Source organism: Semicossyphus pulcher, unplaced genomic scaffold (assembly GCF_022749685.1).
Source record: "Semicossyphus pulcher isolate SPU_LCO1_2020_fin unplaced genomic scaffold, fSemPul1.0.p SCAF_5, whole genome shotgun sequence".
Taxonomy (NCBI): domain Eukaryota; kingdom Metazoa; phylum Chordata; class Actinopteri; order Labriformes; family Labridae; genus Semicossyphus; species Semicossyphus pulcher.
The window spans coordinates 2,752,812-2,775,668 of record NW_027211726.1 but is presented as its reverse complement, the minus strand read 5'-3'; the positions used below and the strand labels follow the sequence as shown (position 1 = coordinate 2,775,668).

Sequence of the window (22,857 nt, the reverse complement as noted above, 5' to 3'; positions counted from 1 at the left end):
GGTGTTATCTACCTGGGCAAACACATCTCCAACTCCCTCTCTAGCATGAACCAAGCTAACTGTGTGCCCCTTATTCACAAGACCATATTGTCTTTCCACTGTCTGTCCCAGGTTCTGATTCATTCATTTCATTTTATTCATTTCTGTTTCATGTTTTCTTTCAACCAAATGAAGTGGAAAGACCTTGAAGCACATGTAAGGTCAAAGGTCATGACCAACTGTTAAGTCATGAGTCCTTGGACTGTGCTTTTTTTCTCTTTTACGTTCTTTTCTTGGTTTGGTATATTTCGGATCATAGTTTAAAATCATGTAAATAATTAAGTAGGGCACAAGAGGTCAGCGTTGAGCCGATTGAGAGGTGTGGCAGCTCAGGCTCCAGGTGTGCAGGTAGAGAGAGAGAGAGAGAGGCTTTGATTAGGAGGTTCACCTGTGCAGCTGCGTTTTGTCTTTTGTTTGCCCAGCATGGCAGGCTCTTTCAGGGAGAAACGTGCCGATGAAAAGTTTGTTTGCATCAATGCTTGGACGAGCGCAGAGACGCTATTGGTATGTATATGTTTGATTGATTGTAGATAATATGATCTGTTAGTCGGCACGAGAACAGTTGAAGATTGTTGTGGTGTTATGTTGTGCAGGCGGTCCGCTTGATTCATTCATTCTTTGTTACTTTGGTTACTTTGGATTGTGTGTAACTTTGTGTGACTGCGCCGCATTAGAATCAGATATGTTTAATCGCTTTATGTAGCATTTAATGCGATAATCTGTGGTTGATGCCTGAATTATTTAAGGCGGCTGATGTTAGTTTGGAGCCTTGTTGTGTTTGTGATCTGCATTTTTGATGGACTTAATTATATTTCAAATGTTAAATGGAAATTTAGACATTTAAAGCTGCCATGATATTTTTGGTCAAGTTTATTTCCTGAAAGTAATTTGATTAATTGATGTAATTTTAAGTTGAAATTAAATTAGTAATGATCGGTGAAAAAATGACTGATTAATTTTAGTTTGTAGAAATAAAGTTCTTAAGTTAGTAATGAGGAAATTTTCATCTTTAAAAATCAGCATTAAAAAGTTAGATTAAACCTGATGTAAAATTAATAAATAGTATTTAAAAACAGTTTAAATGGAATGATTTACAATTGGCATAAATTTGATTAAAATTGTAATGACTACATTTAATATTTAACATGACATGAGATTGATTATGCTAAATGAATGATGGCTTCAACATGATTTAATGAAGATGATTTTCAATGAAGAGATTTGAATGTTACCTTATCTGATTGAATTGACTGATTAAATTAACATGATTTTATGTTTCCTTTTTCCTTAAATCAAATCAAATCAAATCAAATTTTATTTGTATAGAACCAAATCATAACCAGAGTTATCTCAAGACACTTTACAAAAAGAGCAGGGGTCCGTTTCAGAAAGCGGGTTTAGTGAAAACCCCGAGTTTGTTAACCCTGAAATGAGGGAAACCTCGGGTTTGCCGTTTCAGAAAGAGAGGTAACTTTAACTCTGAGTTGGTTACTATGGTAACTGTGTCTGTGAACCTAACCTGGTCGCGAGCAGGTTTTCTTCAGGAAAGTTTCGCTCTGTCTCCTCCCTCTAGAATATAAAACCCTCATTCTACTTCCTCATTCATTCAGCCCGTCTCACGCGTGTGTTTGAGCGATTACCGAAAAAAAAGAAGAAACGTTGCGTCTCTGTGCTGCTCTGACCTCTTTGCAAAAGTCTTTTATAATCATGATAAAAAAATCAAAAGACAAATCTGTGTCAAAGTCATCATTATTAGATTTTCCACCACCACTGCCGAGAGCGCTCAGATAAGACGACGTAAGTTATTGGATGTTTTTAAACTAACACAATTCAGTTTAATCAACATGAATTATAATGTATGTGAAGTCAGCATCATGTTAGGGATGAAGCTAATGCACATTAAAACAGCCACTGAACGATATTTCATGAGTTTAATATTTAAAATAGGATTGAAGTGAGGTTCAGCCATGAGCCTGTTCTGCCTGAGCCGCACCTTTGAATGATGTTCTGGTATTTTATTTTCAACTGCTTCCATGTACATTTTTCTCCCGCTGGATTGCTCCTAAATTAAGATACATTTTAGCTTCCGGTCGTGATTAAGTATTAAATAAATAGACCAGTTCAAACTTGCACATTTACTCGAGCAGCAGTTTCTTCCCAGTTAAGGACTTACAACATCTGAAGCATCAACAGCAGACTTCAGTGATGTGACTCGTTGGTTTTCTGTTGCTATGCTTTTATCATTATGAGTAGATTATATACCAAATATGACCAATTTTAATGGTGACAGACAAACATGCAAAACAGAGAGAGACAGCTCAACACAGTGCAGACTGAGAGCAGCAGCAGGGTGAAACCAGAAGCAGAGTCCCTGTTGGAGTCGGTCAGAGCATTTCCATAGAGAGCCACTTTGCATCAGCAGCACCATGCTCCAGTGCTCTGGGAGAGTTTATAGTCCTGACAGTTGAACACTGGATGACTGACAGCTGTCCTTCATGACAACAGAAGCCACAGAAATCCTCCTCATCAAAAACATGACTTTGACCTCCGTCCTCATCTGGACTCTCCTCTGCTGCTGCTTCACAGGTAAAGTCCAGAGAATCAAACTCCTCTCCTCTATGAACATCCGTCCCTCTGAAATGAAGCCGACAAAACCATGACGCTGCTTTATGTGTTTGTCTCTGTATCCTCAGAGTCCAGAGGCCAGGTCACAGTGACTCAGCCTGCAGCAGTGAGCTCTGCTCTGGGAGGCTCCGTCAGGATCACGTGTCGGACCAGTCAGAATGTTTATTATGGTCGCTCCCATGAATTAGCCTGGTACCAACAGAAAGATGGAGGAACTCCTAAACTGCTCATTTACGAGACTAGCACTCGAGCATCAGGGATTCCAAGTCGTTTTACAGGCAGTGGATCAAACTCTGACTTCACTCTGACCATCAGTGGAGTCCAGGCTGAAGATGCAGCAGTTTACTACTGTCAGAGTGCACACAACATCAACAGTCAGTGGGTGTTCACACAGTGAAAATCGTCGTACAAAAACCTCCCTCAGTCAGACTGAACAGAAACTGAACTGACTGCTGCAGCTGGAAGCTACTGCAGAGACTGATACACTTCACTGAGGACACACACACATGCACGCACACGCACGCACACACACACACACACACGCACGCACGCACGCACGCACGCACGCACGCACACACACACACACACACACACACACACACACACACTTTAGTCAAGCAGAAAAAGCTTTTCTCCACCTATTTTATACAATTATGGTCATACTTTCTCATTTGTTTTCTCAGACAATCACTGTTGGACAAGAAAAGATTGGTCATGACCTTTGACCTTACACTTGATAAAAGACATTTCAACTAAATTTGGTTGGAAGAAAATATGAACCACAAGACACACACACACACACACACACACACACACACACACACACAGTAACTTTCACTTCATTTATTAGATTTAAACACTTTACACTTTACACAAATGCACATACTGTCTATGAGTGCCACAAGAGGTGTTGGACAAACATCCAATCTTGGAGTCTAACTCAGTGACTGACAAACATGATATCCTTCATTGAGGCACAAGACACTGACACAGAAAATTAAAGTTCATAATTGAAGCATTCAGCAGGAAAGCATTGAAACAATGTACTTTTTATTAAAGGTTCTTAAGGCCTGCGCCTGCGAGCTTGCTGCTGTCTTCACTAACATCTTTAATCTGTCCCTTGCGCATGCTATCGTCCCACCCTGCCTTCAATCAGCCATGATCATCCCAGTCCCAAAGAAGCCTGCTGTCGACAGTCTAAATGATTACAGACCCGTCACTCTCAGTCCCATTGTTACAAAGTGCCTTGAGAGACTAGTACTGAGGCATATTTAAACCAGCCTCCCTCCCACCTTCCACCCTCATCAATTTGCAGACAGGGAAAACAGGTCCTCGGAGGATGGCATCACCTTAGCTCTTCACACGACAAGAGAACCTCTGGAACACAGAGGGACCTACGTCGGGATGCTTTTCATTGACTACAGCTCGGCCTTCAGACCAATCCTACCAGACATACAGATAAGGAAACTGCTTCACCTCGGCCTTTCCGCTCACCTCTGACCCTGGATTATGGACTTTCTCATAAATCGCCCTCATTCTGTCAAGCTCCACCCCCACCTCTCCTCCACCCTCACTCTCAGCACTGGTTCCCCACAGGGCTGGAGCTGAGCCCACTACTGTCCTCACTTTACACATTTGACTGCACACCCACCCATGCCTCAAACTCTATTATAAAATTGGCAGGTGACCCGACGGTGGTTGGACTCATCTCAGGTGGGGATGAATCCACCTCCCAGGATGAGGTCCAGACTCTGACGTTCAATCAATCAATAAATAAAATTTTATTTGTATAACGCCAAGTCATAACCAGAGTTATCTCAAGACACTTTACAAACAGAGCAGGTCTAGACCGTCTCTTTGTTATGTTATTTAAAGAGAGGCCCAACATGAATCACTATGAGTAGCACTTAGCAATATTCGGCACATCGGCAGAAAAACTTCCTTTTAACAGGCAGAAACCTCGAGCAGAACCAGACTGATGTTAGTAGTTGTTAAGGTTATTAACCGAACGCTTACACTGACTGATTCTTCTTTTGAAACCAAAAGCCAAAATAAAGAAGGACAATGTGTGGAGTTGTCCAGCGTCCTCTGTTGTCCTCTATGCCGGGTCGAGTTTAGGCACGCATTGAGACTAAAACCTGAAATAACTCGACACCAACCTTTTCTCGTCCTACATTGATTATCTGACAAAACAGATCAAATAATATGATTATCAATTTAATAAATAGATGGCAAAAAGCTTTGAGAGAAAAAACATGATTTCTACTATGAACAGTTTTATCATCAAACGTCTTGTAAACATGTTGGTTGGTGGTTAAAGTAACACTGTTTAAAGATTCATTCTGCCTGATACTTCACCTGTGAATCACCTGGTTCATTTATCAATAAGGATCAGCAAATTCACAAGCAAATGGAGGAAGGCAGCCATTGCACCAACCATTAAAGCAGGTGATTGAGATTCGATCAGCAATCATGGCCCTATCAGTGTTCTTCCTGTCCTTCAGAGAGACTTGAAAAGGTTGTGGACTCACAGCTAGTTGACCATCTAGAGACCAATCAACTCCTTCATCCTCAACAGTTTGGTTTGAGACCAAAATGTTCCACAGAAACAGCAAACAGTTTTGTCATTGAAAACATAAAGTATTCCTTGGACTGTGGTAATGTAGTGGGGGCAGTGTTTCTCAACCTGAAACAGGCTTTTGACACCGTCCACCATGGAATTCTTCTGTCTGAATGATGCTCGTTCAATTCTTCTGAACAAGCAGCTGATTGGTTTGAGTCAAATCTCCAGAATAGAGAGCAGTGTGTGAAAGTTCAGCAATACAAATGAATCCTCTTTAAACAACGAAATGGGTGTTCCTCAAGGGTCAATCCTCTGCTTTTTAGTCTGTTTATATACAACTTGCCCTGAGGCCGGCCTCCAGCTCTATGCAGATGATGCAGTTGTATATGCACCTGCTAAGTCATCCACCAAGGCAGCTGAGGTCCTAACTGTATACATGGATAAGGTCCATCAGTCTCTTAATCACAATGAATGATTTTAACTTTCCAGATATATCCACAGACAGGACAGTAACAGAGTAACTAGGAGCATAATGAATGGCAACTGTAAAATACAAGATTGTACATTTACATTTGGACAATCATCTTTCTCCATGAAGGGCTGTCAACTCTGGAACACATTACCAGCTGAGATCAAATTAATCACAGGTATAAAATCTGTCACAACAAAGGTCAAATGTTGACTCAAAGCAAACCAGAGATCTATTCATCTTTAGCTCGTTGTATATTTAATTACTTATTTGTATCAGCGCATAGAACTTGTGTATTGTTATATTATGGTAAATGTAATTAACTGTTTCGTATCTGTGTGTGTGTGTGTGTCCTCAGTGAAGTGTATCAGTCTCTGCAGTAGCTTCCAGCTGTAGCAGTCAGTTCAGTTTCTGTTCAGTCTGACTGAGGGAGGTTTTTGTACGACACGTTTTCACTGTGTGAACACACCTTGACTGTTAATGTGGTTTCTACTCTGACAGTAGTAAACTGCTGCATCTTCAGCCTGGACTCCACTGATGGTCAGAGTGAAGTCAGAGTTTGATCCACTGCCTGTAAAACGACCTGGAATCCCTGATTGTCGAGTGCTAGCAGCATAAATGAGCAGTTTAATCGGAGTTCCTCGATCTTTCTGTTTGTACCAGGCTAAGGCATGGTAAGTAGGGTTGCTGTTCCAAATACCAACATCCTGACTGGTCCTACATGTGATCCTGACGGAGCCTCCCAGAGCAGAGCTCACTGCTGCAGGCTGAGTCACTGTGACCTGGCCTCTGGACTCTGAGGATACAGAGACAAACACATAAAGCAGAGTCATGGTTTTTTCGGCTTCATTACAGAGAGACGGATGTTCATAGAGGAGAGGAGTTTGATTCTCTGGACTTTACCTGTGAAGCAGCAGCAGAGGAGAGTCCAGATGAGGACGGAGGTCAAAGTCATGTTTTTGATGAGGAGGATTTCTGTGGCTTCTGTTGTCATGAAGGACAGCTGTCAGTCATCCAGTGTTCAAGTGTCAGGACTATAAACTCTCCCAGAGCACTGGAGCATGGTGCTGCTGATGCAAAGTGGCTCTCTATGGAAATGCTCTGACTGACTCCAACAGGGACCCCTGATTGGGTTATGTATGTTTTGGTTATGTAACTAATATTATATATACTGAGCAAACTGATACAAACACATTCCCAAAGTCAGAGAGCCGTGTTTCTGCAGTGAGAGTTTTTTGTACGGCGGCTCGATGAGTTTGTGTCACTGTGGTGGACTTTTGGTGGAAGAACCAGACGGCATGTTGGACATAAGTAAACTGTAAACTTAGTATAACTAATGAGATTTTGGAGGTCAAAGGTCAAAGGTCCAGGTCAATGTGACCTCACAAACCACCTCTCCGGTTATAACTCAAGAATTCATACACTAATTATGTTTCAATTACAACGTTACAATGTTACAATTTCATTTAACAGATGCTTTTGTCCAAAGCGACGTACATCTGAGAGTTAATCCAACACAAGCAACGATCAAGACAGGAGGGAACAAAGTCAGTAAGAGCCAACAAACAGCTTCAAGTGCGATCGGACACTGGTGCCAACAGGCAGTGTAGAGGACGTTTTTTTTTCCTTTATTAATAATCTTCATCAGCAACATCAACAAGTTGAGTATAGTCATCATCATCATGAAAATCCTAGTCAGCATAAACTTTAGAAAACATTATTAAGTGAAATGATATATGATCATCTGTATTAACCTGCTTGTTGAAAGAGTTTACATAAAACTGATGATGATAAAAATGTTTTAATAAAGTTAGTGTTATTAGTGTAAATTGTTTGAATGACATGTTTATAATGAGGTTTGTTTAGTTCTGTTGTTGTCTTTCAGTCTCTGTGCAGCTGTTGACTCAGATCAGTTCCTCTAAGCTGAGGGAGGTTTTTGTACGACGTTGTATCACTGTGTGCACGGCCAGCTGTAACCACATTGATGACAGTAATAATCTCCTGCATCTTCAGTCTGGACTCCTCTGATGGTTAAAGTGAAGTCAGTCCCAGATCCACTCCCACTGAAACGATCTGAAACTCCAGACTGACGAGATGTAGCATAATAAATCAAGAGTTTGGGAGATTCTCCAGGTTTCTGAAGATACCAGTGAAGGTAGTTACTGACACTTGAACTGACTTTACACCTGATAGAAACAGTCTGTCCTGGAACAGACTGAGCTCCAGGAGACTGAGTCAGGATGATATCACCTGAAGAACCTGGAAAACATGAAAAACAGGAGAAGAGTTATTGAGACAAATCCAGCTTGGAGAAAGATGATCATCAACCAAACAGAAGAAGAAGAATCATTCCTTTAACATAAACAGTTTGTAGATGTCAGAACAGTTTTCAGAAGAGAGTCTCACCCTGAACAAGGAGCCCCAGGGTGGTCGCAAGTAGAATCAGTGACATCATCATTGTGCTGCCGGCGTGTCAGTGTCTCTGAAAGACCTGGACAGCCACTGATCAACAGCGGCCTCTTAACGTCTGGGAGCAGAGAGGCAGGACACATATGCAAACACACAGAGTCAGTGAACTGTAGCTGACATCAACATATCATGCTGTTTCCCCCTCAGAGCTGACAGAATGATCCTACACATTTACATATTTACATGTAGAGAATTTGAAATAAATGAATTGATTAATTAGTGGACAGTTTGGCAACATGGTTAAGTTTTCACGTTCAATGTGGAGCGTGGCACTAGACAGGGTTGTCAGGCCTCCTTCCTTCTTTTTGCCCTCACCATAGACCCCTTGGCAGGCCCATAAGAAGTGATCCATTAGTAACAGGTATAGAGGAGGGTCTCATGCAGCATAAAATCTGTCCATACGCAGATGATGTTCTGCTATTTTCAGACAAATCTGAAGGTTCTGATAAAAGAGCAGTTAAAAGTAATTAAATATCAATTAAATTAAAAGAATTAAGCGAACGTAGATCAGAAGTGATTGAACTTATGTGAAGGCAGCAGTGAATAAAAGTGTTTCAGACCTGTTTTAAAAGAGCTAACAGATGGAGGAAGCCTCAGGTGCTCTGGTAGCTTGTTCCACAGTCGAGGAGAGTAGAAACTAAAGCTGCCTCACCCTGCTTGGTTCTGATTCTGGGGACAATGAGTAAACCTGTCCCAGAGGACCTGAGGGGTCTGGAGGCCTCGTAGTGAACTAGCAGGTCTAATAGATATTTGGGCCCGGACCATTTAGTGCTTTATATATGTGAGGAGTAGGATATTAAATTCTGACACACAGGAAGCCAGTGTAGGGATCTGAGGGCTGGTGTAATGTGTTCTACTTTCCTGGTGTTGGTGAGGACTCTGGCAGCAGCATTCTGGATGAGCTGCAGCTGTCTGATCGATTTCTTTAGTCAGACCTGTAAAGACACCGTTACAGTAATGTAGCCTGCTGAAAATAAAAGCATGAACAAGTTTCTCTGTGTCTTGTTTAGACGGAAATGGATCCTTGTGGGACGCCACATATTTATAGGCTCAGATTCATAATAGTATACTATATATATGATATAAAATAGTCCCTGTCATCTAAGTTGTGTTGTGTGTAATGTTGTGGTCAACTGGGTCGAAATTATGATTATACCATATTAATTACTCCAAGGCAATGCCCTGGACCTCTATTTTCTCTTGGTCTCCATTAACATTTTAGGTGCGTGTCAGCTTTTATGGACTTGGGTTTACGTATCCCCCACTCCCTCTCTAACTGTGTGCCCCTTTTTCACAGGATCAGAGGAGACCTGGCTCTCCGGACAGCCTTTCCACTGTCTATTCTAGGTTCTGATTAATTTGTTGAATTTTATTTATTTATGTTCATATTTTCTTTCAGCCAAATGTAGTTGAAATATCTTTAAACAGGTGTAAGGTCAAAGGTCATGACCAACATTTTCTCGTCCGACACTGATTTTCTGACAGAACAGGATAAGATAATGTGATTATAATTGTATCAAATAGATAAAAGCTGTTCTTTCTACTTGACAAACTTCTGTGTGTGTGTGTGTGTGTGTGTGTGTGTGTGTGTGTGTGTCCTCAATGAAGTGTATCAGTCTCTGCAGTAGCTTCCAGCTGCAGCAGTCAGTTCAGTTTCTGTTCAGTCTGACTGAGGGAGGTTTTTGTACGACGCTTTTTCACTGTGTGAACACCCACTGACTGTTGATGACGTGAATACTCTGACAGTAGTAAACTGCTGCATCTTCAGCCTGGACTCCACTGATGGTCAGAGTGAAGTCAGAGTTTGATCCACTGCCTGTAAAACGATCTGGAATCCCTGATGCTCGAGTGCTAGCAAAGTAAATGAGCCGTTTAGGAGTTCCTCCATTTTTCTGTTGGTACCAGGCTAAATAGTGGGTGCTGCCCGAACTATAAACATTCTGACTGGTCCTACATGTGATGGTGACGGAGCCTCCCACAGCAGAGCTCACTGCTGCAGGCTGAGTCACTGTGACCTTGCCTCTGGACTCTGAGGATACAGAGACAAACACATAAAGCAGCGTCATGGTTTTGTCGGCTTCATTTCAGAGGGACGGATGTTCATAGAGGAGAGGAGTTTGATTCTCTGGACTTTACCTGTGAAGCAGCAGCAGAGGAGAGTCCAGATGAGGACGGAGGTCAAAGTCATGTTTTTGATGAGGAGGATTTCTGTGGCTTCTGTTGTCATGAAGGACAGCTGTCAGTCATCCAGTGTTCAACTGTCAGGACTATAAACTCTCCCAGAGCACTGGAGCATGGTGCTGCTGATGCAAAGTGGCTCTCTATGGAAATGCTCTGACCGACTCCAACAGGGACTCTGCTTCTGGTTTCACCCTGCTGCTGCTCTCAGTCTGCACTGTGTTGAGCTGTCTCTCTCTGTTTTGCATGTTTGTTTGTTACCATTAAAATTGGTCATATTTGGTATATAATCTAGTCCAGGGGTGTCCAATCCTGCTCCTGGAGAGCTACTTTCCTGCTCTTTTCAGGTTTCTCTCTATACTCTAACACACCTGATTCAAAGGTTCTGCTCAGAAAATTGATGAGACCAAAATTGATTTTGGGATGTATAACTGGATATCATTAGCGTACAAGATAATCTTCACTTTGTGTTACTCAGAAAAGTTGCAGCATTTCTGTCTTATAAAAGTTTGAATATGAAAGTTTTCAGATATTTCTATTTCATCATGTCTTAATTATGTGTGCTAAAATGTTAGGCCCATTTACCTCAAGCTGAGGTGAAGCTCATCATACACACACTTGTTGTAACTTTATTATAATTATATTATTATAAGTGGTCCAGAGGGCTGTTGTATGACTCATGATTTCAGTTCATTAAACGACCTCATCACACCTGTCTATATTTCTTGTTCCCACTGGCTCCCCTTATAGTCTATCCCTAAGTAACCTGAGGCCGGGGAGACAGCATTCTTCTCAAGTACAATAACTCCAATGTCAAGATTAGACTAAAGGGTGACAGTGAGATCCTCCAATCTCACAAACTTGATTCACATTCCCTGTAAGCAAAATATCCTCGCCCCTGCTTCTGCAGGTCTTTTGCAATTCGTTCTGGATCCTATTTTCAATGGGCTGTCTTCTCCTACACTGAGAGACAATGAAGTCGATCCTCAGTTTCCTTTGGACGTCTCTCCATTTTTTACTGAAAGCACGTCCCTCCTCAAATCCTACCTCTTTTGTCAGTTCCTGTGTGGGTATTCCGCCATGCAGAGATATTAGGAACTCTTCCAAGAACTCCCCCCAGTCTTTTGAGGCCCGACGTTTTCCTGATGCACCCGCACTGTCCTCCTCTTCCTCTCAACCTCCAGTCAGTGGTAGGCACTTGTTGAGTAGACCGTCGATGGCTGTAGCAGGATTTTTCAGCGGCGCTCCTTTGTCTCCCAAGAAAAAGTTTCCTTTGTTAGATGCTGACTGTTCCTGACCTGTAACGTAGACGGATCTGACGTAGACAAAGCATCAATCAAACCAGGCTTCTTGTTCCTTTGTCAGCGTAAAGCTGTACGGTACTCCAGTTTAGGATCGTTGAACAAGAACGCCTCTGCCAAATGATTTTCGATTAACCCATTCCTCCACCTTACCACAGTCCGTGCTTTTCATCAGCAAAGCTACGCAGTAGTTCCTGACGTCTGTCAGTCTCCCCTTCTCCACAGGCTGACCCTGCCATAGCCTGTCACATGTGTCATCCTTTATTGGCGTCGAGGTGCTTGCCTGAGGTTGTTCACTCGAGCTCTGTGCTCCTCCTGTTTGTGCAGCCATGTTTGTAATGAGGAAGCCCCATTCAAGAAGCTTTTGCGCCAGAGTCTTGCAAGAGGTGTCATCCTCTGATTGGGTTATGTATGTTTTGGTTATGTAACTAATATTATATATACTGAGCAAACTGACACAAACACATTCCCAAAGTCAGAGAGCCGTGTCTCTGCAGTGAGAGGTTTTTGTACGGCGGCTCGATGAGTTTGTGTCACAGTGGTGGACTTTTGGTGGAGGAACCAGACGGCATGTTGGACATAAGTTTCTGCACAAATACTAAATTTAATGTGTAAAAACATTTTTAAGTTCAGCACTCTGTTTGAAGTTGTCTTTTTTTAAAGTCATAATATCTTGGTTCAGAGCCATTTCATTAAACACGTCTTTACACATTTCTGCATACTAATATTCAAACCGCTTCAAGCTTGTTCTGCCTTCACACCGTCGACAGCCGTGGCTGGAGGCATTATGTTTTCAGGTAGTCCGTACGTCTGTACATACGTCTGTCCCATTTTTGTGAACACGATTTTCTCAGAAACGCCTTGAGGGAATTTCTTCAAATATGGCACAACTGTTCACTTGGAGTCAAGGATAAACTAATGAAATTTTGGAGGTCAAAGGTCAAAGGTCAAGGTCACTGTGACCTCACAAACCACCTCTCTGGTTATAACTCAAGAATTCCTACACTAATTATGTTTCAATTACAACGTTACAATGTTACAATTTAATTTAACAGATGCTTTTGTCCAAAGCGACGTACATCTGAGAGTTAATCCAACACAACCAACGATCAAGACAGGAGGGAACAAAGTCAGTAAGAGCCAACAAACAGCTTCAAGTGCGATCGGACACTGGTGCCAACAGGCAGTGTAGAGGACGTTTTTTTTATTTTAATAATAATCTTCATCAGCAACATCAACAAGATGAGTATAATCATCATCATCATGAAAATCCTAGTCAGCATAAACTTTAGAAAACATTATTAAGTGAAATTATATGTGATCATCTGTATTAACCTGCTTGTTGAAAGAGTTTACATGAAACTGATAATGATAAAAATGTTTTAATAAAGTTAGTGTTATTAGTGTAAATTGTTTGAATAACATGTTTATAATGAGGTTTGTTTAGTTCTGTTGTTGTCTTTCAGTCTCTGTGCAGCTGTTGACTCAGATCAGTTCCTCTAAGCTGAGGGAGGTTTTTGTACGACGTTGTGTCACTGTGTGAGCGGGAAGCTGTTGTGCTGCTGACAGTAATAAAAAAAGAACGAATCTTTTCAGTGAACGGAATGATCCGTTCACTTTCATGCATCAAATTCGTTCCTTTCGTTCACTTGGCTCCGCTCGCGGCTCCCCAGTGCCTCACTTCTTCTTTTAGAAAACCAGACTGATTGATGTTAGCACGAGCCAATTGCCTTTTAGAGGAGGGCTGTTTGTATCAAATCTAATGTATCAAATGATCATCATTGGTTAGGAGAACGACTGAACGTATCGCTTGACCGAATGTCTCTCTCTCTCTCTCTGTCTCTCTCTCTCTCTCGTTCACTGAACAAAGCGACCCGATTAGGTGCATCTGTGCATACAAGTCAATTCACAGATGTGTAAACCACTGACAGATGAACACAAACTAAACTATGTTTATTCATTTATTTAGAAATTATAATGTAAGAAGGTTTTGTAATGGGCAAGTTGGGCCAAGTAGACCAGTGAATGCAACAGGAGCCGTCATCGTTCATGAACGAGTGACAGTGACTGAACGTATCGCTTGACCAAATGTCTCTCTCTCTCTCTCTCTCTCGCTCTCGTTCACTGAACGAAGCGACCCGATTAGGTGCATCTGTGCATACAAGTCAATTCACAGATTCAGACTCTGATTAAATATATTACATCCTAAGGCCCTGTGAATATATAAGGAGCCTCATTCACCTCCGTTAAACTTTAAAAACAACATATAATAAAAACGGTGATGCAGACTCGCAGCGCTGAGAGGGAGAGAGCATCTGCACAGAGGGAGGGAGGGAGCGGGTCATCACGGACTGAAGTGATGACGAGATATAAAAGTTTGATCATGAAGCCCGATCATCTACAGCTCTGTGTAAAATATATGTAGTACACAGCAGACTGCAGTCTCTGTTGACAGACAGACAGATCTGAAGACAGGTCCACGTTATTAAACGTCTGTGTTCTCCCCACGCTGCGTTATAAACTATGATGAACTGATCACAGGTTACAGCTCCTGCTCGTGTCATTCCAGCATGTAGAGAGACGTACTTTATTTTTTATAGTAATTGTGTGCGGAAAATAAAGACAGAACGCGACCTTATTGTGGCAACAAATCAAGATCAGTCATTGTTATTGATTGTTAAATTTTAAAGAGCTATTATGGTCCAACCTTATCTGGCCCATTTCAGCTGATGGCCCGTTTTAGCTGACTCCACCACTCCCCTTGGTGTTGATGGGTCATTAGGCTCACATGATCCTGAGTGTGAGTGCGATCTCACCTGTTTAGGCAGATGATTTAATACTGCATTGTAATTGGGAGATCGGTGGTGTCTAGGCCATTGCCTCTGTTAAGGATGATTTTCTCATATTAGAAGCATATTAAAATTACAATGACCTGGATTACTGAGAGCCTTCACACTAGCAAATACAGTCTGAGCGCCGAGGAGGGGCGAATGACCGGGTCATTTCGTTCGTGAACGAACGTGAACAAACGAAATGTCCTAACAGGTCAGACATTCTGATCCTCGACCACGACAAACTTATAGGCTGCGGGGGTATATCTTGCACACAGCAGTTCACATATGTTTACAGCACTGATGAACACAAACAAAATTACGCATATTAAAATTACAATGACCTGGATTACTGAGAACCTTCACACTAGCAAATACAGTCTGAGCGCCGAGGAGGGAAGAATGACCGGGTCATTTCGTTCGTGAACGAACGTGAACGAACGTGAACGAACGAAATGTCCGAACAGGTCAGACATTCTGATCCTCGACCACGACTTTGTGTAAAGCACAATGAAGTTGTAGTCTTCGTCTTTTACTTTATGTATTCTGTTTTGTACAGATATGGACTTATGTGTCTGAAATAAAGAAATAAAGTAAAGTACAATACTAGAAACAGTATTACAACAGCTCAAAAATAAACTGACACAACAGCAAGATGAGATGACACATGAATGTTTATTTTTATATAAATATTATGATATTTTCTTTTTAATATAGTTGGGCCAAGTAACTGTTATATTGTGATGATTGAACAAGAAGACCAGTAATGCAATGGAAGCCGTGTGGTTCATGAACGAGTCAGTGAGTTACGGGTAAACCGGAAATGTCCATGAACGACCTGGTGAACGAATGTTATGAACGAATCGTTCAGCTGAACGAGATCGGAAGATCTGGGTCACTGAAGTGAACGAGAGTTGACATCTCTAGAAGATACCAGTGAAGGTTGTTACTGATGCTTGAACTGGCTTTACATCTGATAGAAACAGTCTGTCCTGGAACAACAGACTGAGTTCCAGGAGACTGAGTCATGATGATATCACCTGAAGAACCTGGAAAACATGAAAAACAGGAGAAGAGTTATTGAGACAAATCCAGCTTGGAGAAAGATGATCATCAACTAAACAGAAGAAGAAGAATCATTCCTTTTACATGGAACAGTTTGTAGATGTCAGAACAGTTTTCAGAAGAGAGTCTCACCCTGAACAAGGAGCCCCAGGGTGGTCACAAGTAGAATCAGTGACATCATCATTGTGCTGCCGGCGTGTCAGTGTCTCTGAAAGACCTGGACAGCCACTGATCAACAGCGGCCTCTTAACGTCTGGGAGCAGAGAGGCAGGACACATATGCAAACACACAGAGTCAGTGAACTGCAGCTGACATCAACATATCATGCTGTTTCCCCCTCAGAGCTGACAGAATGATCCTACACATTTACATATTTACATGTAGAGAATTTGAAATAAATGAATTGATTAATTAGTGGACAGTTTGGCAACATGGTTAAGTTTTCACGTTCAATGTGGAGCGTGGCACTAGACAGGGTTGTCAGGCCTCCTTCCTTCTTTTTGCCCTCACCATAGACCCCTTGGCAGGCCCATAAGAAGTGATCCATTAGTAACAGGTATAGAGGAGGGTCTCATGCAGCATAAAATCTGTCCATACGCAGATGATGTTCTGCTATTTTCAGACAAATCTGAAGGTTCTGATAAAAGAGCAGTTAAAAGTAATTAAATATCAATTAAATTAAAAGAATTAAGCGAACGTAGATCAGAAGTGATTGAACTTATGTGAAGGCAGCAGTGAATAAAAGTGTTTCAGACCTGTTTTAAAAGAGCTAACAGATGGAGGAAGCCTCAGGTGCTCTGGTAGCTTGTTCCACAGTCGAGGAGAGTAGAAACTAAAGCTGCCTCACCCTGCTTGGTTCTGATTCTGGGGACAATGAGTAAACCTGTCCCAGAGGACCTGAGGGGTCTGGAGGCCTCGTAGTGAACTAGCAGGTCTAATAGATATTTGGGCCCGGACCATTTAGTGCTTTATATATGTGAGGAGTAGGATATTAAATTCTGACACACAGGAAGCCAGTGTAGGGATCTGAGGGCTGGTGTAATGTGTTCTACTTTCCTGGTGTTGGTGAGGACTCTGGCAGCAGCATTCTGGATGAGCTGCAGCTGTCTGATCGATTTCTTTAGTCAGACCTGTAAAGACACCGTTACAGTAATGTAGCCTGCTGAAAATAAAAGCATGAACAAGTTTCTCTGTGTCTTGTTTAGACGGAAATGGATCCTTGTGGGACGCCACATATTTATAGGCTCAGATTCATAATAGTATACTATATATATGATATAAAATAGTCCCTGTCATCTAAGTTGTGTTGTGTGTAATGTTGTGGTCAACTGGGTCGAAATTATGATTATACCATATTAATTACTCCAAGGCAATGCCCTGGACCTCTATTTTCTCTTGGTCTCCATTAACATTTTAGGTGCGTGTCAGCTTTTATGGACTTGGGTTTACGTATCCCCCACTCCCTCTCTAACTGTGTGCCCCTTTTTCACAGGATCAGAGGAGACCTGGCTCTCCGGACAGCCTTTCCACTGTCTATTCTAGGTTCTGATTAATTTGTTGAATTTTATTTATTTATGTTCATATTTTCTTTCAGCCAAATGTAGTTGAAATATCTTTAAACAGGTGTAAGGTCAAAGGTCATGACCAACATTTTCTCGTCCGACACTGATTTTCTGACAGAACAGGATAAGATAATGTGATTATAATTGTATCAAATAGATAAAAGCTGTTCTTTCTACTTGACAAACTTCTGTGTGTGTGTGTGTGTGTGTGTGTGTGTCCTCAATGAAGTGTATCAGTCTCTGCAGTAGCTTCCAGCTGCAGCAGTCAGTTCAGTTTCTGTTCAGTCTGACTGAGGGAGGTTTTTGTACGACGCTTTTTCACTGTGTGAACACCCACTGACTGTTGATGACGTGAATACTCTGACAGTAGTAAACTGCTGCATCTTCAGCCTGGACTCCACTGATGGTCAGAGTGAAGTCAGAGTTTGATCCACTGCCTGTAAAACGATCTGGAATCCCTGATGCTCGAGTGCTAGCAGCATAAATGAGCAGTTTAGGAGTTCCTCCATCTTTCTGTTGGTACCAGGCTAAGTTGTGGTAGCTGCTCCAAACATAAACATTCTGACTGGTCCTACATGTGATCCTGACGGAGCCTCCCAGAGCAGAGCTCACTGCTGCAGGCTGAGTCACTGTGACCTGGCCTCTGGACTCTGAGGATACAGAGACAAACACATAAAGCAGCGTCATGGTTTTGTCGGCTTCATTTCAGAGGGACGGATGTTCATAGAGGAGAGGAGTTTGATTCTCTGGACTTTACCTGTGAAGCAGCAGCAGAGGAGAGTCCAGATGAGGACGGAGGTCAAAGTCATGTTTTTGATGAGGAGGATTTCTGTGGCTTCTGTTGTCATGAAGGACAGCTGTCAGTCATCCTGTGTTCAACTGTCAGGACTATAAACTCTCCCAGAGCACTGGAGCATGGTGCTGCTGATGCAAAGTGGCTCTCTATGGAAATGCTCTGACTGAGAATGGATTAAAACATGTCAGTGTTCAAATGTATGCATGATGGCTAAGAAACACAAGAAATAAACGTATATGCAGATGACACAGTTTTCTATTTGAAGCTACTATTTAGGCTAATTAACAGATATATTGTCATGAAATTTAAATTGTCATATGTACCAACGTTTATTTTCTGTACTGATTTTCAACCACCAAAAATAACTTGTCTTACCCACATTCACCCTAAACAGATTAAACTTGTGTGTCTGTACAGACACCAAAGAGGGGCTGTGATAAAGCATCGCTAATGAAGACCAGGCGAGAAAATGTTGGACAATGTTCATACACTTTCACAAGATTTAATATGAATCATTGTGTGAGTATATCCATTTGGATTAGATGCTTATACTGTATACCAAAGGGCTCCTGGGTCCTCTGTTGTTCACATTGTTTATCAAAACCATGCAGGTTTTAAGAGCCATAAAAAGAAAAACAAGTTATGAAATGTATGTTAATGAAGAATAATACTAGAATTTCATCTTTTTTCACAATTATGTAACATTATTATAGTTTCTGAGTTTAAAGGTTCTGGGTTCACATTCCACCTTCTTTGCTCTTCATAAGGACTGTTTTCCTTCATGCAACAAAAGTCTGATGTAGTTTCATTGGACCAAGTACTCTATCAGGAGGATCCGTCATGGCAAGGCAGTGGAAACAATGGAAGGTACACCATCCCTAAGAGCCAGAGGGCTTCAGGCTTCAACTGAGAAACCACAGACATTCCCAGAATCCAGTGTGTATGAGAACAACATGAGACTTCCTAAACGCTGGGTAGCACACAGGTGATGGTCACGAAGCACAGCACAAAGACACCCTCTGTTTTCTTTGTGGGTAGACTGTTGGATCTGCCTTGTTCATCCCCGTTCTTAAGGTCCTTAAGGAGAACAGCAGTATCATTTATAACCACTTTGTTACCACTTACTGACTTTGTTCCCTCCTGTCTTGATCATTGCTCGTGTTGTATTAACTCTCAGATGTACGTCGCTTCGGACAAAAGCGTCTGCTAAATGAAATTGTAACATTGTACTCAGAATAAAAGAAGAAAATCTAGTCCCTCCCCCACACTTTCTGGATGTATATCTCTGCTTACAGAGATATTCCATAAAGTGATCAAAATATAAGTTTGCTCTCTACTCGCTTTGCTTTGCTTTGTATGACTCATGATTTCAGTTCACTAAACGACCTCATCACACCTGTCTAGATTTCTTGTTCCCACTGGCTCCCCTTGACTTGAGAATCACATCGAAGTTACATGTGGTGACTCAGAAGTGAAGGTAATAGTGCCTTTGACATGAGGACCTTTAACCTTTAGGAGACACTCCAGTGAGACACTGAGGACCCTGAGGAACTTTTCAAAGGCAGGTATCAGTTAAGAGTTGTTTATTTTAATACTTTTAGAATATTATATTGTGTCTATGTTGTGTATGTTTTGCTGTTATGGTGTATAAAAGAGCATCTTTTCATATATTGGTTAATTTCTGTGTGTGTGTGTGTGTGTGTGTGTGTGTGTGTGTGCGTGTGTGTGTGTGCGTGTCTGTGTGTGTGTGTGTGCGTGTGTGTGTGTGTGTGTGTGTGTGTGTGTGTGTGTGTGTGTGTGTCCTCAGTGAAGTGTACCAGTCTCTGCAGTAGCTTCCAGCTGCAGCAGTCAGTTCAGTTTCTGTTCAGTCTGACTGAGGGAGGTTTTTGTACGACGCTTTTTCACTGTGTGAACACCCACTGACTGTTGATGACGTGAAAACTCTGACAGTAGTAAACTGCTGCATCTTCAGCCTGGACTCCACTGATGGTCAGAGTGAAGTCAGAGTTTGATCCACTGCCTGTAAAACGACCTGGAATCCCTGATTGTCGAGTGCTAGCACGAGATATGAGCAGTTTAGGAGTTCCTCCATCTTTCTGTTGGTACCAGTTTAAATAGTGGCTGCTGCCCAAACTAAAAACATTCTGACTGGTCCTACATGTGATCCTGACGGAGCCTCCCAGAGCAGAGCTCACTGCTGCAGGCTGAGTCACTGTGACCTGGCCTCTGGACTCTGAGGATACAGAGACAAACACATAAAGCAGCGTCATTGTTTTGTCGGCTTCATTTCAGAGGGACGGATGTTCATAGAGGAGAGGAGTTTGATTCTCTGGACTTTACCTGTGAAGCAGCAGCAGAGGAGAGTCCAGATGAGGACGGAGGTCAAAGTCATGTTTTTGATGAGGAGGATTTCTGTGGCTTCTGTTGTCATGAAGGACAGCTGTCAGTCATCCAGTGTTCAACTGTCAGGACTATAAACTCTCCCAGAGCACTGGAGCATGGTGCTGCTGATGCAAAGTGGCTCTCTATGGAAATGCTCTGACCGACTCCAACAGGGACTTTAATTACCCTGATGATGCTGTTTAATAATGGATCAATCAATGAATCTGACTATTGATTAAACATCTTTTAACACCAATCCAATCTGATTTTAGGTTCATGCTTCTGGACAAATTGATGTAGAAAAAATGTCTTTGGTTCTAACAAATTAAACACTACAGAAACAAAATAGTTCCAACATTAAAACATGATCAATAAAAACATGCTGTCTTAAACTTTGTAGCATTGTATTATTGTCAGTTTTGATTGAATGTGTAAAAATGTTGCACACAGAGACTCATTTTGGTGAGTTTGTTTGTGTCAAAGTCAGAGAGCCGTGTCTCTCTACAGTGAGAGGTTTTTGTACGGCGGCTCAATGAGTTTGTATCACTGTGGTACACGTTCGGTGGAGGAACCAGACTGGAAGTTAACTGTAAGTAACTTTGACTTCTACATGAACTCAAACTCAGTCATTTTTCTTGTTTATTGAATACAAACAAAACATTTTGTCTTTGAAACTAAATCTTAATATAATTGATGTCAGCATTACTCCAGTGTTGTACAGATAACATTGTGTCTGATGAAAGAAGTCTTTAGCTTCACTCAAATGTTCATAATGACAGTTAGTATACGATCATCATTTTATTGTTCTTCAAAAGTTAGATAACAAACTTTTCCCTCATTAAAAGATCTTTTTGAAACTCTGACTGAAATAAATGTTACATTGTTTAAATGTGATAATTATTATATTTCAGATCAAGAAATCTACAAAGTATTTATTTAGTGAGAGTATTATCAGTAACAATTGCATGTGTCTTACTTGCTCTTCCCACAGTCGGATCATTTCACATACTCAGTACAATCAATGGATATTATAATGTCACTGCAGCTACTACACACTGTATTTTAGCAGTGACACAGTTTCTCAGCAGTAAAGTGTCTCTTTTGTCCTGTTTAAATAGTGATGTTTGTGGAAATGGTGAGAATTAAAACACTCTGATGAGTTTGGAACGAGCTGAAGGTGAAGGCTTGTTGTATTTTTCAGAACATGTAATGATTGAACACTGAAGACTTTCCCGCCTGAGACGTTATCTTTAGCACTGAAACCTGTCTGTTTCATGGTTCAGCAGTGATGCCTGTCTGTTGTCATGGTTACTCAGCTCAGAGAGGGAAGTGAAACACAGAAGACCACGTTGATCCAATCTGAGGAGGAGACCCAGCAGACTTAGGCTGCACCTAACAGGGTGGAGTTTTCTTCTTCTACTTTCTTCATGTTGTCTCTCTGTTGCCTCCTCCAGTGGGACGACTCGTCCCCACCCTGACGGTGCTGCCGCCCTCCGATGAGGAGCTGCAGCAGGGGAAGGCCACGCTCATGTGCCTGGCCAACAAGGGCTTCCCCTCAGACTGGAGTCTGGCCTGGAAGGTGGACGGCAGCAGCAGCAGCAGCGGGGCGCAGAGCAGGAGCCCCGGGGTGCTGGAGGACGGCCGCTACAGCTGGAGCAGCACCCTGAGGCTCACTGCAGACCAGTGGAGGAAGGTGGGCTCTGTGACCTGTGAGGCCTCCCAGGGCTCCCAGACTCCTCTCTCAGAGACTCTGAGGAGAGACCAGTGTTCCCAGTACTGATCTGACTCACTGGGACTCTGCTCCTGGTTTTCCTCTGCTCCTGCTCTCAGTCTGCTCTCTCTCTGTGTCACTTACTCTCTTATTATATGTTTCATTGATAAAGTTTGTTGCTTGTTTTATTATTTTTTTTCCAACACAATAAAAATCAGATTTCAAATCACTTTTTTCCTGCTTGTTATTCTATATCTAAAACGTGTTGATATCTTAATCTGTTGTTTTTTATTTTTGTAACAAAAATAAAAATATACAAAAGAAAAGCTTAAATAGTCACAGATAACATTGTAATGACTTTCACTAAATTCCTAGGAGTCATAGTGGATTAAAAACTAACATGGAAACACCATATTGAACTTGTCTGTAAAAAGTCAATGAAGTCACTTGGTATCCTGAGTAGCGTTCATTCACTGATGAATCATTCCTGTATGTTAACCCTTTATTACAGCTTAATTTACCCTCATATTATATACTGTGATACTGCTTGGGCTGCCACATGTCCAACTCATCTTCATAAGATCTTTCTAATCCAAAAGACAGTTTTGACAGTGATCAGCTTTTCTAAAAGACGTGACTCATCTGCTCCTCTCTTCAGAAAACACAAACTTATTGTACAACCTAAATGTGTACACGTCACTCATGACCTGCCGCGCACTTTCCAGAATGTTTCTATGATTTCGTCAGATATTCACTCAAACTCCACGAGACACTCGCATGACTTTCATCTTCTGTATTGTCGGACTTCTCTTCATCAATATTCTTTGAAACACAGAGGAGCATCTCTTTGGAACAACCTACCTCCA

The 22,857-nt window shown here is 41.8% G+C and overlaps 1 gene segment (V, D, J or C); it reads left to right on the top strand.

Moving 5' to 3' along the window:
- The first annotated feature begins 2,538 nt into the window (after positions 1-2,538).
- Positions 2,539-22,223, top strand: LOC138608707 (Ig kappa chain V-III region MOPC 63-like). The segment is given in 4 exon segments: positions 2,539-2,625; positions 2,733-3,046; positions 20,818-20,869; positions 21,735-22,223. Coding segments are annotated over 4 exon segments (744 nt in total).
- The last annotated feature ends 634 nt before the right edge of the window (positions 22,224-22,857 follow it).